The 18151-nt window shown below is 38.6% G+C and overlaps 1 protein-coding gene across 10 annotated transcripts in view; it reads right to left on the reverse strand.

Annotated features, from left to right (window-relative positions):
* PIAS2 (protein inhibitor of activated STAT 2) overlaps window positions 1-18151 on the reverse strand; it is a 120135-nt gene that overhangs the window by 78030 nt on the left and 23954 nt on the right. For all 10 annotated transcript variants that reach the window (XM_055417302.2, XM_055417301.2, XM_055417303.2 and 7 more), the window contains one exon: window positions 9216-9690. In XM_055417302.2, coding sequence (XP_055273277.1) covers window positions 9216-9687 — 472 coding nt within the window. In that variant the 5' untranslated portion in view covers window positions 9688-9690. The remainder of the gene's footprint in view (window positions 1-9215; window positions 9691-18151) is intronic.

Here is an 18151-nt window from a genome sequence, read left to right on the forward strand (position 1 = left end):
TCTAAAGCAGATTCAATTTTAAGCATTTATCATTCTTTATTGTAATATTCTAATTATAATCGAAATATAACACAACCCTTCAAAATTATTACATTTCATCCTTGACTAGAGTATCTTCTAATGAAAAGTCTGAGGAAGTAAAAAACACTCTCCCCAGGAGAACTCAAGACTCAGCAGTTTTTGTTTGTTTTGTTTCCTTCTTTTTTGTGTTTTGTTTTCAACACTTTATACTCAATTACATACACGACGGAGCATTCATTTAAGGGAAAATTTAAAACTCTGAAACTTCTAAGTTGCGAGAGTTATTAAAACATAAATAATTTTCAACATACAGAAGATTATGTAGTTAAAAAAGATTATCTAAGGAAGTCATTCTTCAGAAGTGTACTTTTAAAAATTGACATGTATTTTCTTCACAAAGAACTTTTCAGTTTTGCACTGACCCATTATTCAATGATGTTCTAGTACTCATTTAAACAATGAATCCCTTCAATGAACACTTGACTGAATAGGCATCTAAATTCCAATAATCAATCGGTTACAATTATCACTAGACATTGCTTTATGAGAACATTTAAAAATAATCCTCCTTTGCACACACCAAAATTTTTCAAATTTTATGAGATTTAAACTGAATATAGCAAACTTGAATCAACTGAAAGAATTTTATCTTTACAAAAGCAATCATATTAATTATCATCAGAGATGTTTAACACTAAAATACTTTTCATTCTATAAATACATCACCTACAGAGATCATTTGGGGAGGGCAGAGTGCTGAGTTTTCATGCTTCCTGTAAAACAGTGGCTTTAATTCAGAATTATGAGTGAGGAGATTTGTTATCAATTGCTCAATCACAGAAACCACGCCTTTCCTTCCCTTTAGTCTTCCATCTTCATCCCTGTAACCAGTTACTCATTAAGTTCTGTTTTGCTTTGCTTTTTTAATTTTCTTATCAACTGCCTCCTCTGTATCTTCACTACCACCATCCTACTCAAAACCTAGATTCACTTTGGACAAATGAAGGGGTAACCCTGCCTCTCTGTCAGTCCCTCATCAGAACATCAGTGCAGAGTTGGTCAAAACTTTTTCATCATCGTTCCCCTGCTGAAAAACGCTAAGATCACCTATCTCTGAATGAACCATGCGCAGTCCCTCATTTATAAGAACCTCCACAACAATGTCTTTCCTAGCAAACCTACATTTCCAATGTCTCCCCAAGTCCTGCTCCATTCAAAGCAGGTTCTTCAGTGCCAGGTCTCAGAACTGTACCATTTTTATCTTTACTCCTCTGACTACTCAAATCTCTCCTTTCTTGATGTCTACTCTCCTATAAACTCCACTGATTCAACGCAGGCACATTCATCCTTGAAAGCTCCCTCAAGTTATCACTCTTACTCCAAGAACTCCTGATTAACCTTCCCAGTTCAGTTCAGTTCAGTTCAGTCGCTCAGTCGTGTCCAACTCTCCGCGACCCCATCCATGAATCACAGCACGCCAGGCCTCCCTGTCCATCACCAACTCCCGGAGTTCACCCAAACTCATGTCCACAGAGTCGGTGATGCCATCCAGCCATCTCATTCTCAGTCGTCCCCTTCTCCTCCCACCCCCAACCTTTCCCAGCATCAGAGTCTTTTCCAGTCAGTCACCTCGTCGCATGAGGTGGCCAAAGTATTGCAGTTTCAGCTTTAGCATCAGTCCTTCCAATGAACACCCAGGATTGATCTCCTTTAGAATGGACTGGTTGGATCTCCTTGCAGTCCAAGGGACTCTCAAGAGTCTTCTCCAACACCACAGTTCAAGAGCATCAATTCTTCGGCGATCAGCTTTCTTCACAGTCCAGCTCTCACATCCATACATGACCACGGGAAAAACCATAGCCTTGACTGGACGGACCTTTGTTGGCAAAGTAATGTCTCTGCTTTTTAATATACTATCAAGGTTGGTCATAACTTTCCTTCCAAGGAGTAAGCGTCTTTTAATTTCATGGCTGCAGTCAGCATCTGCAGTGATTTTGGAGCCCAAAAATATAAAGTCTGACACTGTTTCCACTGTTTTTCCATCTAGTTCCCATGAAGTGATGGGACCAGATGCCATGATCTTTGTTTTCTGAATGTTGAGCTTCAAGCCGAACTTTTCACTCTCCTCTTTCACTTTCATCAAGAGGCTTTTGAGTTCCTCTTCACTTTCTGCCATAAGGGTGGTGTCATCTGCATATCTGAGGTTATTGATATTTCTCCCGGCAATCTTGATTCCAGCTTGTGCTTCTTCCAGCCCAGCGTTCCTCATGATGTACTCTGCATATAAGTTAAATAAGCAAGGTGACAATATACAACCTTGACGTACACCTTTTCCTATTTGGAACCAGTCTGTTGTTCCATGTCCAGTTCTGACTGTTGCTTCCTGACCTGCATACAGGTTTCTCAAGAGACAGGTCAGGTGGTCTGGTATTCCCATCTCTTTCAGAATGTTCCACAGTTTATTGTGATCCACACAGTCAAAGGCTTTGGCATAGTCAATGAAGCAGAAATAGATGGTTTTCTGGAACTCTCTTGCTTTCTCCATGATCCAGCAGATGTTGGCAATGTGATCTCTGGCTCCTCTGCCTTTTCTAAAACCTGCTTGAACATCTGGGAGTTCACGGTTCACATATTGCTGAAGCCTGGCTTGGAGGATTTTGAGCATGACTTTACTAGCGTGTGAGATGAGTGCAATTGTGCGGTAGTTTGAGCATTCTTTGGCATTGCCTTTCTTTGGGATTGGAATGAAGACTGACCTTTTCTAGTCCGGTGGTCACTGCTGAGTTTTCCAAATTTGCTGGCTTAACCTTCCCAAGAAGTCTTGATTAACTTTTCCACTCATTAGGCCAATACAATATTTGAGCTTTAGGTTCACAAATTATAGGGTTTTACCATACAAGCATATAATTGCTTGCTACTTTTCCCTCACCTTAGCATTCTCTCTCCAACTGAAGAGTAGAATCCCTAAAGTCCACACGTTACTTCTGACTTCTCTACAATTAGGCTACATGACTAAATCCAAATTAAACCCTCATTATGTACCTGTTATCACGTTACATTTTAATGGCTTTACATTAATGTGCCTATCAGTTTGTTGTTGCTGATGTTTAGTCGCCAAGTTGTGTCCAACTGTTTTGCAACCTCATGGACTGTAGTCTACCAGGCTCCTCTGTCCATGGGATTTCCCAAGCAAGAATACTAGAGTGGGTTTTCATCCCCTTCTCCAGGGTATCTTTCCAATCCAGGGATCAAACCAACGGCTCCTGCCACGTCTCCTGCATTGTAGGTAGATTCTTTACCACTGAGCCATAGGGAAGTCCATTAACTGTTAACTGTACCCAGAGGTTTAATGAGTATTTCCTAATTTTCATAAATTTAATACTACGAAAAGATACTGACCTTCATTACTGTCACCTACCAGACTACAAAGATTAAAAGACCAACAATACAATGCGGATAAGGTACAAGAAAAATAACACATTCATACATTATTGGAAATAGAAACTAGTACAATGCTTTTGAAGCAACTGCCAAACTTCTCTACAAAAGGTGAATATCAAAATATTACATAATCATACTCCCTGACCCAACAAATCCACATCAAGGCATTTACACTTTGTGAATATGCAGTGCGAGTATTCAGAAACATATGCAAAAATGCTCAAAGCAGCAATGGCTGTTAAGACTGCAAGAATAGTGCCCAAGACATGCTATACACTAAAATACTGAAAATGTACATCAACAGAACACTGGTTCACCTGTGGTACATCTACACGAAAACAGACCTACTATAATCAATAGCAAGGAAAGATAAGAAAGCCTTCCTCAGCAATCAGTGCAAAGAAATAGAGGAAAACAACAGAATAGGAAAAACAAGAGATCTCTTCAAGAAGATTAGAGATAGCAAGGGAACATTTCATGCAAAGATGGGCTCGATAAGGACAGAAATGGTATGGACCTAACAGAAGCACAAGATATTAAGAAGAGGTGGCAAGAATACACAGAAGAACTGTCGAAAAAGACCTTCATGACCAAGACAGTCACGAGAACGTGATCACTGACCTAGAGCCAGACATCTTGGAATGTGAAGTCAAGTGGGCCTTAGAAAGCATCACTACGAACAAAGTTAGTGGAGGTGATGGAATTCCAGTTGAGCTATTTCAAATCCTGAAAGAGGATGCTGTGAAAGTGCTGCACTCAATATGCCAGCAGATTTGGAAAACTCAGCAGTGGCCACAGGACTGGAAGAGGTCAGTCTTCATTCCAATCCCAAAGAAAGGCAATGCCAAAGAATGCTCAAACTACCGCACAATTGCATTCATCTCACACGCTAGTAAAGTCATGCTCAAAATTCTCCAAGTCAGGCTTCAGGAGTATGTGAACCGTGAACTCCCAGATGTTCAAGCAGGTTTTAGAAAAGGCAGAGGAGCCAGAGATCAAATTGCCAACATCCACTGGATCATGGAGAGAGCAAGAGAGTTCCAGAAAACCATCTATTTCTGCTTCATTGACTATGCCAAAGCCTTTGACTGTGTGGATCACAATAAACTGTGGAACATTCTGAAAGAGATGGGAATACCAGACCACCTGACCTGTCTCTTGAGAAACCTGTATGCAGGTCAGGAAGCAACAGTCAGAACTGGACATGGAACAACAGACTGGTTCCAAATAGGAAAAGGAGTACGTCAAGGCTGTATATTGTCACCTTGCTTATTTAACTTATATGCAGAGTACATCATGAGGAACGCTGGGCTGGAAGAAGCACAAGCTGGAATCAAGATTGCCGGGAGAAATATCAATAACCTCAGATACGCAGATGACACTACCCTTATGGCAGAAAGTGAAGAGGAACTCAAAAGCCTCTTGATGAAAGTGAAAGAGGAGAGTGAAAAAGTTGGCTTGAAGCTCAACATTCAGAAAACAAAGATCATGGCATCTGGTCCCATCACTTCATGGGAACTAGATGGAAAAACAGTGGAAACAGTGTCAGACTTTATATTTTTGGGCTCCAAAATCACTGCAGATGCTGACTGCAGCCATGAAATTAAAAGACGCTTACTCCTTGGAAGGAAAGTTATGACCAACCTTGATAGTATATTAAAAAGCAGAGACATTACTTTGCCAACAAAGGTCCGTCCAGTCAAGGCTATGGTTTTTCCCGTGGTCATGTATGGATGTGAGAGCTGGACTGTGAAGAAAGCTGATCGCCGAAGAATTGATGCTCTTGAACTGTGGTGTTGGAGAAGACTCTTGAGAGTCCCTTGGACTGCAAGGAGATCCAACCAGTCCATTCTAAAGGAGATCAATCCTGGGTGTTCATTGGAAGGACTGATGCTAAAGCTGAAACTGCAATACTTTGGCCACCTCATGCAACGAGTTGACTCACTGGAAAAGACTCTGATGCTGGGAAAGGTTGGGGGTGGGAGGAGCAGGGGACGACTGAGAATGAGATGGCTGGATGGCATCACTGACTCTGTGGACATGAGTTTGGGTGAACTCCGGGAGTTGGTGATGGACAGGGAGGCCTGGTGTGCTGTGATTCATGGGGTCGCGGAGAGTCAGACACGACTGAGCAACTGAACTGAACTGAATAATCTACAGATGCATAATTTATTTCTAAGAAATACAGTTAAGACTGTCACTGCACAGAACTCCAGAAGGTGCTTTTCACAGTAGATTCAAGTAGAATAATGCTGTTCTCCCTCCACCAGAGAAGTGGCACAGTGGCTCTGTGGTTAGAAAGGGCTTTTTTAATAAAGAAAAATGAGAATTTTTTTCATGAAAAAAAAAAGATGACATAATATGCCAGAGAAACAGTTAATTACTGATAATGACTCGAGCTGAGTAATAACTGTGGCTACGAGGGACTTTCCCTTTCTGTTATATTTCCATGTCTGAAGTTATCAATTACTAGCATAAATTACTTTTGTAAACTGAAAAACAAAGTGAAGAAACTTTAAAGAACCAAAGATTCAATACTCTGAAAGTATCTCATAAAATATTAAACAGTTCGACACATCAACATGTAGATCCTTAAAGAGAATGAACAGAAAGAGCTAGTCACAGAAGAATATATACACAGTATACCACATATACATTTCAAAAGCAAGTTAATAGAACATTACTTTTTCTCACACACATATGGTAAAACAAGCAATAGGAAACACAAAATCTACGACAGTGATTTAACTCAAAGAGGAAAAGGCAAGAAGGTTTCAAAGAAACTGGCAATGTTTCTTTCCTAAAAAATGGGTAGTGGTTTCACAGGTTTTCATTCATAGATATTCTTTATAACAATGTCTTTAATATATTCTTTTATACAGACTGAATATACACAAATTTTTTAATGAGAAAGGACTTCATCATCAAAAGAAAAACAAACAGAAGCAACAGAAAATAGAAAAAAAAAAAAAGACAAAATACTGCCAGTGAAAGCAAAAGTAAATGAGAATAGCTATTTAAGGGAGAAGAGAAATTTTTTTTACTTGTTTTCAGATTAGAGGATAATTCATTTGTTACAGTAAAACCCTCAGCTATAGAGAAATTCATATAGTATTATTGTATACACTCACACTTTCTGGATGCAATAGTCTAACATTTTAAATGCTAAAATAATTTTAATAGAAATAATACCAAATTGCAAAACTATATAATAATGTATCTTCTTAAGTAGAATGTATTTGTCATGACAGTTTTGTTTAGCGTCTATAGATGCACCTTGCTGTAACAGTGAATCCCTCAATACTAAGGGGCTATTGCTTTCAATGTTCCCAAGAGGTTTTGAAACATTTTTTGACTTCTCGGTTGTTGTTTTTTTTCCTATGAGGGCTCTTCCAGTCTTTCCCATGTTGTTAATTAATTCCTGCTCAACAATATGTTGATGGCTTAGAAATCATCTAATCAACTATGTATTAAATCAAGAATACACAGACTGGCCAATGGATGCCAAGAATATGTGCTCTGAAATACGGTTTTGGATCTCTTTCAATTCATAAGGCTTTCTACTTCTCAATTCCCAAATGTAAGTAGGTTTCTCCATAATAGTGTTCCAAACAAATGGATTTACCCAAATTTTTTATTTTTACAAGTATTTTCAATATTATATAACCAAATCATTAAAACTTAAAAGCAATTCCTGAATGTCACTGCACTGCTTTAAACAATATGACACTAGCCTTTTTTAGATCACTGTTTTATCAATCTAAGAATATATACATTAAGAAAATTGTTTTTTTTTTCTTTCTTAGGGAAAGCAGGATAAGGAAATTAAGTCTTGTTTTAAAACAAGAAATCAGTTTATAAAGTTTACAGAAACAATGATAAGCAGGACTCCTGAAAAATACATGCATCAACAATTTTTTAGCTCAGGAGCAAAAGATTACTTTATAAGTACCAAGGTTATATGTATTTCTTACAGTCTAATGTAAACTATGAGCAAAAGGCAGATTTTCTTCTTAATCACTCTTCAACACAAAATGCCTCCAGTATTATTAACATCATTATTAAGATACAAGACACAAAAATTTTAGTAAATTTATAAAAAGCCTACTACCTTCTTTTAACCTTACTGAGGTTAATGAAAGAAAAACTTGTGAAGAACATGGAAAAGTAACAAAACTGCTATTTTTGTTTCTGAACACAGGGAAAGCATGGAACGTGAAGCACTCCGTGAAGCCTCTTCAGAGTTCACCGCCTGGTGCCCCACTGATGCCAGGGGCAGAGAAGACACCTTGCTGTGTCTCCTCTCCATCTCCAGTAGTCTTCCTTCCAGGGACTCAACCTTCCACTGGAACCAGGACCTCAGATGGTCTCTTCTTCTCAGTCCTGCCTTTAGCAATATTCCTGAGGAGTCCCTGGAGATAGGGTCACCTACACACACTACTAGTCTGAACTGTTTTCCAAACACAGAGAAGTAATCTTGCAGTGATTGCTAAGAAACATGTGAACGAACCATGATACTACACATGTACACTGATACAAATAAAAAACCATGGAAAAAGGAGAAATAAATTATGGAAACATTTTGGCCAGATAAACGAACCTGGTTAAAAATGAAAGTAAAACCATAAAAGAAACATAGTTAGGTAATATAGATTTTAAATGTTTATTCCTGTTATTAATTTGAGAAAAGAAAAATCTAAACAAGATACAAGCTGGAAGAAAAACTGCAGTGAGAGACAGTCTCTCGTTTTGTGGAATTCAAACTGGCACAGCTGTACTGGAAACTAATCTAGCACGATGTTATCAAGAGTCCTTACTCTATGATGCGATAATTCTACTCACAAGACTTTGTACAAACAATAAAACATGAACAAATATAGAATCCTTATTTCAGAATGAATGCAATGAAGGGATAAAATACATTATTCTACCTGCCTGGTTCAGCTGTGCTTAACAAAACGTAAGGAGTCTACCACTATCAGGCCATATTGACCCCATTAACCGCAAAACTTCCTTCCTGCTCAACCAAGATGTACAAGTATAATCCTATACAAAATGAAAAAAGCATATTAATATATTTAAGAGAGTTTTCAAATGACTTGAAACAAAAAAGCGTTTTTCCTAGGATGGACAGGAAAATGAACTCTCAGCCTAACTGTGAAATGTCATTTCCCAAACAATTTATCAACAAATTCAAATACCACTGTAAATAATTTCATTAGCCAGGAGGAAATTATGCCATTACAGCACAGAAGTCATCAATTGAGGTAAAAATTTGTTGGAGTCACATGCATCAATGTCTAGTAATATAAAATTTATTACATTTTCTGAGCAGTCAATGGTTATTAAACAGAAAGCTAAAAAATGTGGCAAACTCTGTCACTTTAGGAAAAATTTAAGTAAAACAAGATTTCTTGCAAAAACGGTTTCAAAAGCTATGTTGAACAGAAACTAAGTCTCTGTAAAAACAGCAAAAATATCAAAAGGCAGAATCACAGGCAATAAATACGATTTGTGTCTGTTCGTATACACCCTGAAGCAACTTGAGTTCTAAGCTATAAGAAGGAAGTTTGATCAATGAGTTAAGTTTTATGCCAGATTTGTCATGATTGCCCGTATTTCTTTTTACCTGTGCATTTGGCATTTTAATGCCTTGATTTTATAATATTAACAGCAATTCATTACTCAACAGTCGAAGCCCTCTTGCTTATTTACTCTCTTGCCCAGAAGAAATGGATTTCTCTAACACTTACCTAAACTCGTGGGCTTGATGAGAACATCAAGGACATCATAAAAGGGTAAGTTTTTTAACTGCACATCAGGATGGACAGGAGGGATTGGGGGAGATGGCTGCTGCATCTCAAACGTGGGTTTAGTATCTTGAAGCAGCACAGAACCGACAGGAGAGGACGGCGAGTGAGGTGTTACTGAAGTGGAAGGCAACGTGTGGATTCCAGCCACAGCCAAGTCAGGTTCTACCGGTGAGGAGCTACCATCCAAACTGAAAACCGGTGATTTGATTGCAGATAAATCAGAAAGGCCTTCGAGAGTCCGCGGGTATCGGCGTCTATACAATTCTCGGATTTTAATCTGAACCGCAGGGCTGCAGCCACTCTTCAATAAATGCAACGCCCTCATCAGGAGGTCATGCTTACGTCCACTTTTATTCCGTCCGGCAAAGCCTAGTAACACTTGGAGTTCAGAAACCCTAAAACTAGAAACCATATTCTAAAAGGAAAGGAAAAAAAAAAAAAGGATATAAGCCAATAGTCAGCCTCAAACATACAAAAACCCTATTTAAAATATACTGTAAAATCAATTTTCCCAACATTCTGCTAATATCAACTGGCATGTGCTAGTAATCAGCACTCTCACATGTCACCTACAAGTGTTAACTGTCTCTACCGCTGTAGCCCTTCCCCACGATTACGTCCACGTTACGGTTTTAACTAGGGTTTGCTGTTTTCAATTTGGGAAATCCATGGTCTGCTGGTTTCTGATGACCACTTCACTATCTGACTATGAAATCTATAACCAGTGAAAATTCTCCTTTTCACAGTGTACAATACCCAGTGTAATGTTTATTACAGTATTATCACCAATTAAACACAAACACGCAAGTTTCTGCAACAATGTACCTCTAAGTTTCTGATGCTAAGCAGGAAAAATCTACAAAATCAAGACAGAACTGTAATCCAAAATCCAATAAATTTTTCACCCCAACTCCAAGATTAAAGGACAACAGGGTTTCCCTGATGGTTCAGACGGTAAAGCCTGTAAATGCAGGAGACCCGGGTTCGATCCCTGGGTTGGGAATATCCCCTGGAGAAGGAAATGACAACCCACTCCAATACTCTTGCCTGGAAAATTCTATGGACAGAGGAGCATGGGAGGCTACAGTCCATGGTGTCACAAAAAATCAGACACAACTGAGTAACTTCCCTTAATCATTAAGAAAATAAGGATTTTTTTTTAAATACTAAAGATAAAAATCACATCATCTTTATTCATCAGTCAAACTCCTAAAATGAAATTGTCACGTGTAAAACAAGAACTCTATGGTGTAAGATGAAGACTATAAATAGCTCTGTTCCACATTTCAGGTTCTTATTTATTCAACAAACCTAGTAAATTCTTCTTATCATTTACTGCGTCATAAACCCATCTACTTATGTAATTTTCAGTCAATTCTGAACTTACAGATAAACCACACTTGGGTCAGTTTCACCTGTACCATACAAGCATCATCTGACCAGAAAGAGGAGTAAGACCTGAGTTGTCCAAAAGCCCTTTCTGAAACCAACCAACCTTCCTCCTCAGCAATACTGCCTATTCAATCTGGTGAGTATGCAGGGGCTATACCACAGTTGGCAGTGATTCATAGTAATTCCTCTGTTTTGCACTTTTAAGTGTTACTGATAACCCAAGAACAATTGCTAAAACTCTTCTTGGTATTTAAAACAGCTGTTAGGAATACTTGCCAGTTTTCCAAAATGCAAACAAATTTAAATATATCAAAGTAATATGAATGTATATGCTGTATCATAATTCGACTTCGAATACTCCAAATTTCAGATTGTACAAGTCAGAGAATATTACACTGTAACCCCAGCAAACACTTTATACTCTTGATCAGTGCAGTTCAATAAAAATAGGAACCACATGTATAATTCGAAACTATCTGGTGATGACATTAAAATACATTTTAAATTTACTTTGATAATACGCTTTATTTAATCCAATATATCAAAAGCATTGTTTCAACATGTAAAAAGTGGTTGCAATTTAAACATAATTTATTTTTTAAGTGTCAACAAGATCTTTTTTCATACTAAGTTTTCAATACCCAGTGTGTATCTCACACTTGAGTACATCTCAGTTTGGACTAACCTCACTTCAAGGGCTTAGGGAGCCACAGGTGGAGGAACCACCACCCTGGACAGTATGGATCTAAATCATACTCTAACAGCAACATATATCACAAGTACCATGATCATTATACTTTAATTTGCTTCACTTCCCCCATGGGTAAAAGGAAGATTTTATTTATCTTACCCTACCCTTACGCTCTGGCCACCCGATGCAAAGAACCGACTCATTCGGAAAGACCCTGACGCTGGGAAAGATTGAAGGCAGGAGAAGGGGACGAAAGAGGATGAGATGGCTGGATGGCATCACCGACGCGATGGACATGAGTTTGAGTAGGCTCTGGGAGTTGGTGATGAACAGGGAAGCCTGGCTGCTGCAGTCCATGGGGTCACAAAGAGTTGGACATGACTGAGCGACTGAACTGAACTGAACTGAACCCCTATGCTCAGGACAACAAAGATGGAAAACAAGAGAATTTATGCCATGGCACACCAGTTAAGAGTTACAGTTTCAAGCATATAAAGACTATGACAGCTTTTCAGGAAGTTTCCTCCCAAGCAAGAAATGCAACGCCTCTTTCCCAAAGTCCTCAATCTTAAAAAACACTTCAACCGAAATCTGCTTATACTACAGTAGCACAAATAACATTAAATCTAACAACTGACACTAGTGTTAGTGGAACTAGTTGTTAGGAGAACACTAACAACAAAAGCAATCAACAATGACAGCCCTACAGATATAAGATATCTGTGATTCTTTATAAAGAGAGCAAACTAACTCAGAAATCACGGCGTCTCTCCTTACCCTTATTTTCAGGTAATTCTTCCTTTTAAGGAAACCTGTTTTACAGAAATGACAAAATAGACCACAAGGCATTCTAAAGCTTGACTCTCAAAAAATAATTTCTGGGAGGTCTCATAATACTTATTTTCAATGGGAACTTTATTTGGCAAAGAATGCTAATGTACTTGGTCTAACATCTATTGTAAATACACAAATGAAAAAGAATAAAGAGATAGAATGCAGAATTACAGTATTGTGAAGCAAAACAGAAATCCCCATGTTTGGAGAGGGGCAAGGAAACAACAACAGGAGACAGGGCAGCCTTTGCCCTGCAAAATGTTGCCAAGATAACGTACTGCAGGCATTTGCTCTAAGATGGTAGCTTTGAGAGTCCATAGTGTCCTGTGGAAAACTTCACACCAGCAATCAGCAGCTGAAGGTCCCAGCATCAAAACTTAGGACACTGGCAGTCACATCATCTTTCTGGTAATCAATTTCTAGTTTAAAACAACAAAAACACTTCACTTTATTTAGCATTTACTGTTAATATATCCCCTAAGAAGCTTAATCAGTCAACTCCAATGCATATGTGTTTCTTGGCAAACATCGCTTGATCCCGCTTCTTCAGATTATGCCTTTTTAAAAATATATCTGTCTTCAACCAATTTCAGCAGTCACCAGGTAAGGTGAGCTTGCTATGAATACTACCAAAAATGGGTTTCAGTTACTGCTTTTCACCAACCTCTGATGTCAATGTTTTTAGTAACACTCCTTTTCAAGTGGATTTTATCCAGTCCATCCTGCCTGCTTCCAAGTCTGCCCTCTAATACTTCAGTTACAACTGCTGTGTGCGCTACAGAGAAATTTCTCAATCAATATTTGTAGACTGACTTTAGGAAAATTCATGAACTATGCCAGCATGACTGATTTTAAAAAAAGATAATCTGACTGCTAAGGAAGAGGTAATTTGAGTCAATAAAGCTAATCTAGGTTAACTGACATTCAATTAAGACTAGAAATGTAAAACAAGCTTTTTCATTGTCAAAATTATTAAAAGATTTTAAAGCTGGAACTTTATACAACGGAAACATTACATATAGGAGTGAAGGCAAGTTGACGGTGCTATGTGAGCCCAAAAAAGCACAGAATTTGGGGAAGCTCTAGTGGGTCAGATGTCATGGTAAAGATCAATACAGCGCTGTAGATTCTCCATCTGCGGTGACATATATTACAGGGAAAGAAGAAGAGCTGCTGAGGCAAACTGACAAATCACATTATTAATATCACCCTTCCCAGCTACAGTATTAAAACAATCTACACCTGCATTTGTAAGTAGGGATGCATTAAAATAATCAGAAATGTCATCAATCCATCAAAGGCGTGACTGAACTGATGCCGTAAGGAAAACTACCATGGCAAATTAGAAAGATGGATGCAATTCCAGAAGTCACAGGAGGCCTCAGTTCCTGGGCCTTACTCCTGTGAGCTAGATCAACGTAATCCCTATGATTAAATCCCACTTTACTTGAGATATTTGATGTGGATCTCTTCTTTACAACACACTGATCTCCTCAACACCTTCCTTTTGTACAAGATTTAAAATAAAGAAGTCAGTTCAAGAAGCAAAAAAGTTGACAATACACCCACCCTACAAAAGAGTGACAAATTAAAGGATCCAAGAAAACATGACTTAGAAAGCAAAATGCACAAAGTCTATAAATTCAGTCTGGAAAAAGGGGGAAGAAAACAAATATAGTCCTAAGAATGAGAAGAGAAACGTAAAGACTGCAAATACTAAGCAAATTTCTTTAAGAGAACAGCACATGCTGTTATATTCTAACTTAAAGTTAGAAGTTATCAAAGTTATTTCCTAGAAAAATGTTACTCAATCTGATTCAAGGAGTATTATCTTTGTCCTGTCCTACTTCCAAAATTATCTGCCCAGAAAAGATAGCTTAGTAAATAAATTCCACTACCTCTTCAAGGGAAAAATGGAATTTTGTTCCTTAAACTATTCAAGAGCTTAAAGTCAGAAAATCAAATACACGCTAGAAAACAAACATGGAAAAAACTATTGAACACAAAACGAAAACTTTTAAAATTTACTGTATTTCAGACTTCAGCAGGTTGAGTCCACTCATCCAACCAAAATTTCAGAGAAAGCCTGATGAAACAGGGACCCAGGATACCACCTATCCTGTCATTTCCCAAGACAGATGATAAGGAATCTTTTGGTAACACACTAATGTTTCCTAAAAGTACAGACACAAAAGCCTCAAAGTACCCAAATATAACTTAATCTAGGAAAATTAAAATAGTTTAAGATAAATTCAATAAATTACTTGGTTAAAATGATTTCTGTCCTTATAGTCACATACTGAAATATTTACGAATAAAACTTCTATAAAGTACACAGAATTTCTGTTAAAATCATTTGGGGAGAGTAGATAAGGACACACATGATTGCTTTTGGCAGGAAAGCTACGACAAACCTAGACAGTGTGCTGAAAAACAGACACATCACACTGCCTACAAGGTCCGTATAGTTAATGCTCTGGTCTTCCCAGTGGTCAAACACAGTTAGTTGTGAGAGCTGGACTGTAAAGAAGGCAGAGCGCCAAAGAGCTGATGTCTTTGAACTGTGGTGCTGGAGAAGACACCTGAGAGTCCCATGGACAGCAAGGAGATCAAACCAGTTAATCCTAAAGAAAATCAACCCTGAATATTCATTGGAAGGACTGATGAAGCTCCAGTATTTTGGTCACCTGACATGAACAGCCGACTCACTGGAAAAAAATCTCTGATGCTGGGAAAGACTGAGGGCAGGAGAAGAGGGCGTCAGAGAATCAGATTGCTGGGTGACAACACCGACGCAATGGACATGAACTTGGGCCAACTCCGGGAGATAGTGAGGGACAGGGAGGCCTGGAATGCTGCAGTCCATGACGTCATAAACAGACATGACTGGGCAACATGGAAAAAGACCCGAGTTGATAGCTGCAAGGTATGGGATACACAGAGAATCCTCTACTTTTGTCACCTAGAATGTTTCCATAATAAAAAGTTTGCTTGACAAGGGCACTATCTATTCAAGTTTTCTATTAATCTAAAAGTATTCTATATTCAATTAGACCAAAAATAATGTCATTTGTTTGAATCTAGGATAAAGAGATTGTGGTCTAAATACCATTTCCCACCAAAAAAAAAAAACAAAAACTCAGGCTCCTTGAGGAAATGTCTAACTGCAAGTCTGAAAATGCACAAGACGTGCCTAGAACATCCTATGCAGAAAACAAATTATCAAAGACTACTGAAATCTTGTCAGAAGGACACAGAAAACAACTCGGCAGCCCAGGACAAGCTGATGTGAGCAGCAAAAAGACTAACACTGCATCAGATTCAAACATCAAATATATGAAAAATCACTTGTACATAATGATACTTAAAAAAACTCACTGATCTCCTTTAGAAAACACTGGGAAACCAACTCATTAGTATTCTGAAAATGGATAAGGTAAGAAAAACAATACAAAAAGATTTACTGGCTCAAAAAAATGCATGTGATTAGCTAGATAAATACTATCAGGTTGATACAAAAGTAAATGTGGTTTGGACTATGAATTTCAAATCATTATAACTAGGCTCAAACACACCTTTATTAATCAAAATAGGAATTGTTACAATCAACACATTTTGCCTACGAGAAATGTTTGTTTATTCTTGTAGCATAAAAATCCCCTGCTTCAGAATTGGAGGATCTCTTGGAAAGCATTTTCTGCCTCCTGCTGGTTGTGGAAACATTTTGCCTGCAAAAAGTGGTTGAGATGCTTGAAGAATGATAGTCGATCGGCAAGAGGTCAGGTGAATACGGCGAATGAGGCAAACTTGGTCCCCAATTCATTCAACTTCTGAAGTGTTTGTTGGTTGTCCACTGCCATGGAGAAGAACTGGGCCCAATCTGTTGACCAGCGCTGGCTGCAGGAGCTGCACTTTTAGGCACATTTCAACAATGTGCTGAGCACATTTCTCGGATGTAATGGTTTCACTGGGATTCAGAAAGCTGTTGAGGAGCAGTCTGGCAGGAGACCACCAGACAGTGACCAGGACTGTTTTTTGGTACAAGTTTGGCTTCGGGAAGTGCTTTGGAGCTTCTTCTTGGTCCAACCACTGAGCTGGACATCACCAGTTGTCGTATAAAATCCACTTTCCAGTGCACGTCACAGTCCAATTGAGAAATGGTTCGTTGTTGAGTAGAATAAGAGAAGATGACACTTCAAAATGATGACTTTTTTTGATTTGTGGTCAGCCCATGAGGCACCCACTTAATGAGCTTTTTCACCTTTCCGGTTTGCTTCAAATGCTGAACAACCACAGAATGGTCAATGCTGAGTTCTTCGGCAACTTCCTGCGTAGTTTTAAGAGGATCAGCTTCGAGGATTGCTCTCAGTTGGTCACTGTCAACTTCTAATGGCCGGCCACTGCACTCCTCAACTTCAAGGCTCCCGTTTCCTTTGCGAAACTTGCGGAATCATCACTGCATTATACGTTTGCTAGCAGTTCCTGGGTCAAATGCACTGTTGATGTTGGGAGTTGTCTCCGCCGCTTTACCACCCACCTTTATGGCAGAAAGCAAAGAGAAACTAAAGAGCCTCTTGCTGAAGGTGAAAGAGGAGACTGAAATAGCTGGCTTAAGACTCAACATTCAAGAAACGAAAATCATGGCATCCAGTCCCATCACTTCATGGCAAATAGATGGGGAAACAATAGAAACAGTGACAAGACTTTCTTTTCCTCAACTCCAAAGTCACTATGGACAGTGAGCAGCCACGAAATTAAAAGAAGCATACTCCTTGGAAGAAAAGCTATGACAAACCTAGACAGCATATTAAAAAACAGAGACATCACTCTGCCAACAAAGGTCCGTATAGTTAAAGCTGTGGTTGGAATATATGGTTTGACATGACCACTAGTCATGTACAGATGTGAGAGTTGGACCATAAAGAAAGTTAAGCCCTGAGAAATTGATGCTTTCAAACTGTGGTACTGGAGAAGACTCTTGAGAGTCCCTTGGACAGCAAGGAGGTCAAACCAATCAATCCTAAAGGAAATCAACCCTGAATATTCACTGGAAGGACAGATGCTGAAGTCAATATTTTGGCCACCTGACACAAAGAGCAGACTGACTGGAAAAGACCCTGATGCCGGGAAAGATTAAAGGCAGGAGGAAAGGTGGTGACAGAGGATAGGATGGTTGGGTGGCATCACTGATTCAATGGACATGAGTCTGAGCAAACTCCAGGACATGGTGAAAGACAGGGAAGCCTAGCGGGCTGCAGTCCATGGAGGCTGCAAAGAGTCAGACATGACTGAGCAACTGAACAAAAACTAGATAAAAACAGAAAATGCTGAGAAGATGTCAATTCCCCCCAACTTCAGTTAAAAATATAGTAAAATTCCAGCGAATTTTGACAGATCAAACTTACAACAAAGAATTAAATAAAATACAAATATGTCATGTGGTGATGAATACTATGGACAAAAACAGAGGGAAAAGGAAATGAAGTGAAGAGGTAGAGAATTTGCCATTTTAAAGGAAGAAGATTTGCCTGAGAAAGTGACTGAACAAGTAATAAAGCAACCAATGGATATCAGATGAAAGCATTCCAAGGCACAGAACACAGCAGATGCCAAAATCCTGAGAAAAGTATACCTAACACATTGAACAGAAAGTAAAAGCTCACCATGGCTGAACCAGAGTAATCTAAAAGAATGAATATTATGAGAGCAGAATAAGGAGCAAAGAAACTGACAAACCTGGGGACGGAGGGAAATAGCCTAAACAAACATTTACTGGATAAAATTATAATATGAAATTTGTGAGGCTAAGAAAAGACAAAAGTGCTGGGCAAGATGGCATGCCTGAAAGTTGGTAGAGGTGGTAAGCAGTTTTAAGCATTCTACAGCAAAGGAAGAAAAACACAGTAATTCTAGATTTATATATAAAGTTTCAAGAGAAAATTAATTAAACTCCAAGAGT

The sequence above is a fragment of the Moschus berezovskii genome, chromosome 28, assembly GCF_049115385.1.
Source record: "Moschus berezovskii isolate FMDL1 chromosome 28, NW_MosBer_1.0, whole genome shotgun sequence".
NCBI classification, from domain to species: Eukaryota; Metazoa; Chordata; class Mammalia; order Artiodactyla; family Moschidae; genus Moschus; species Moschus berezovskii.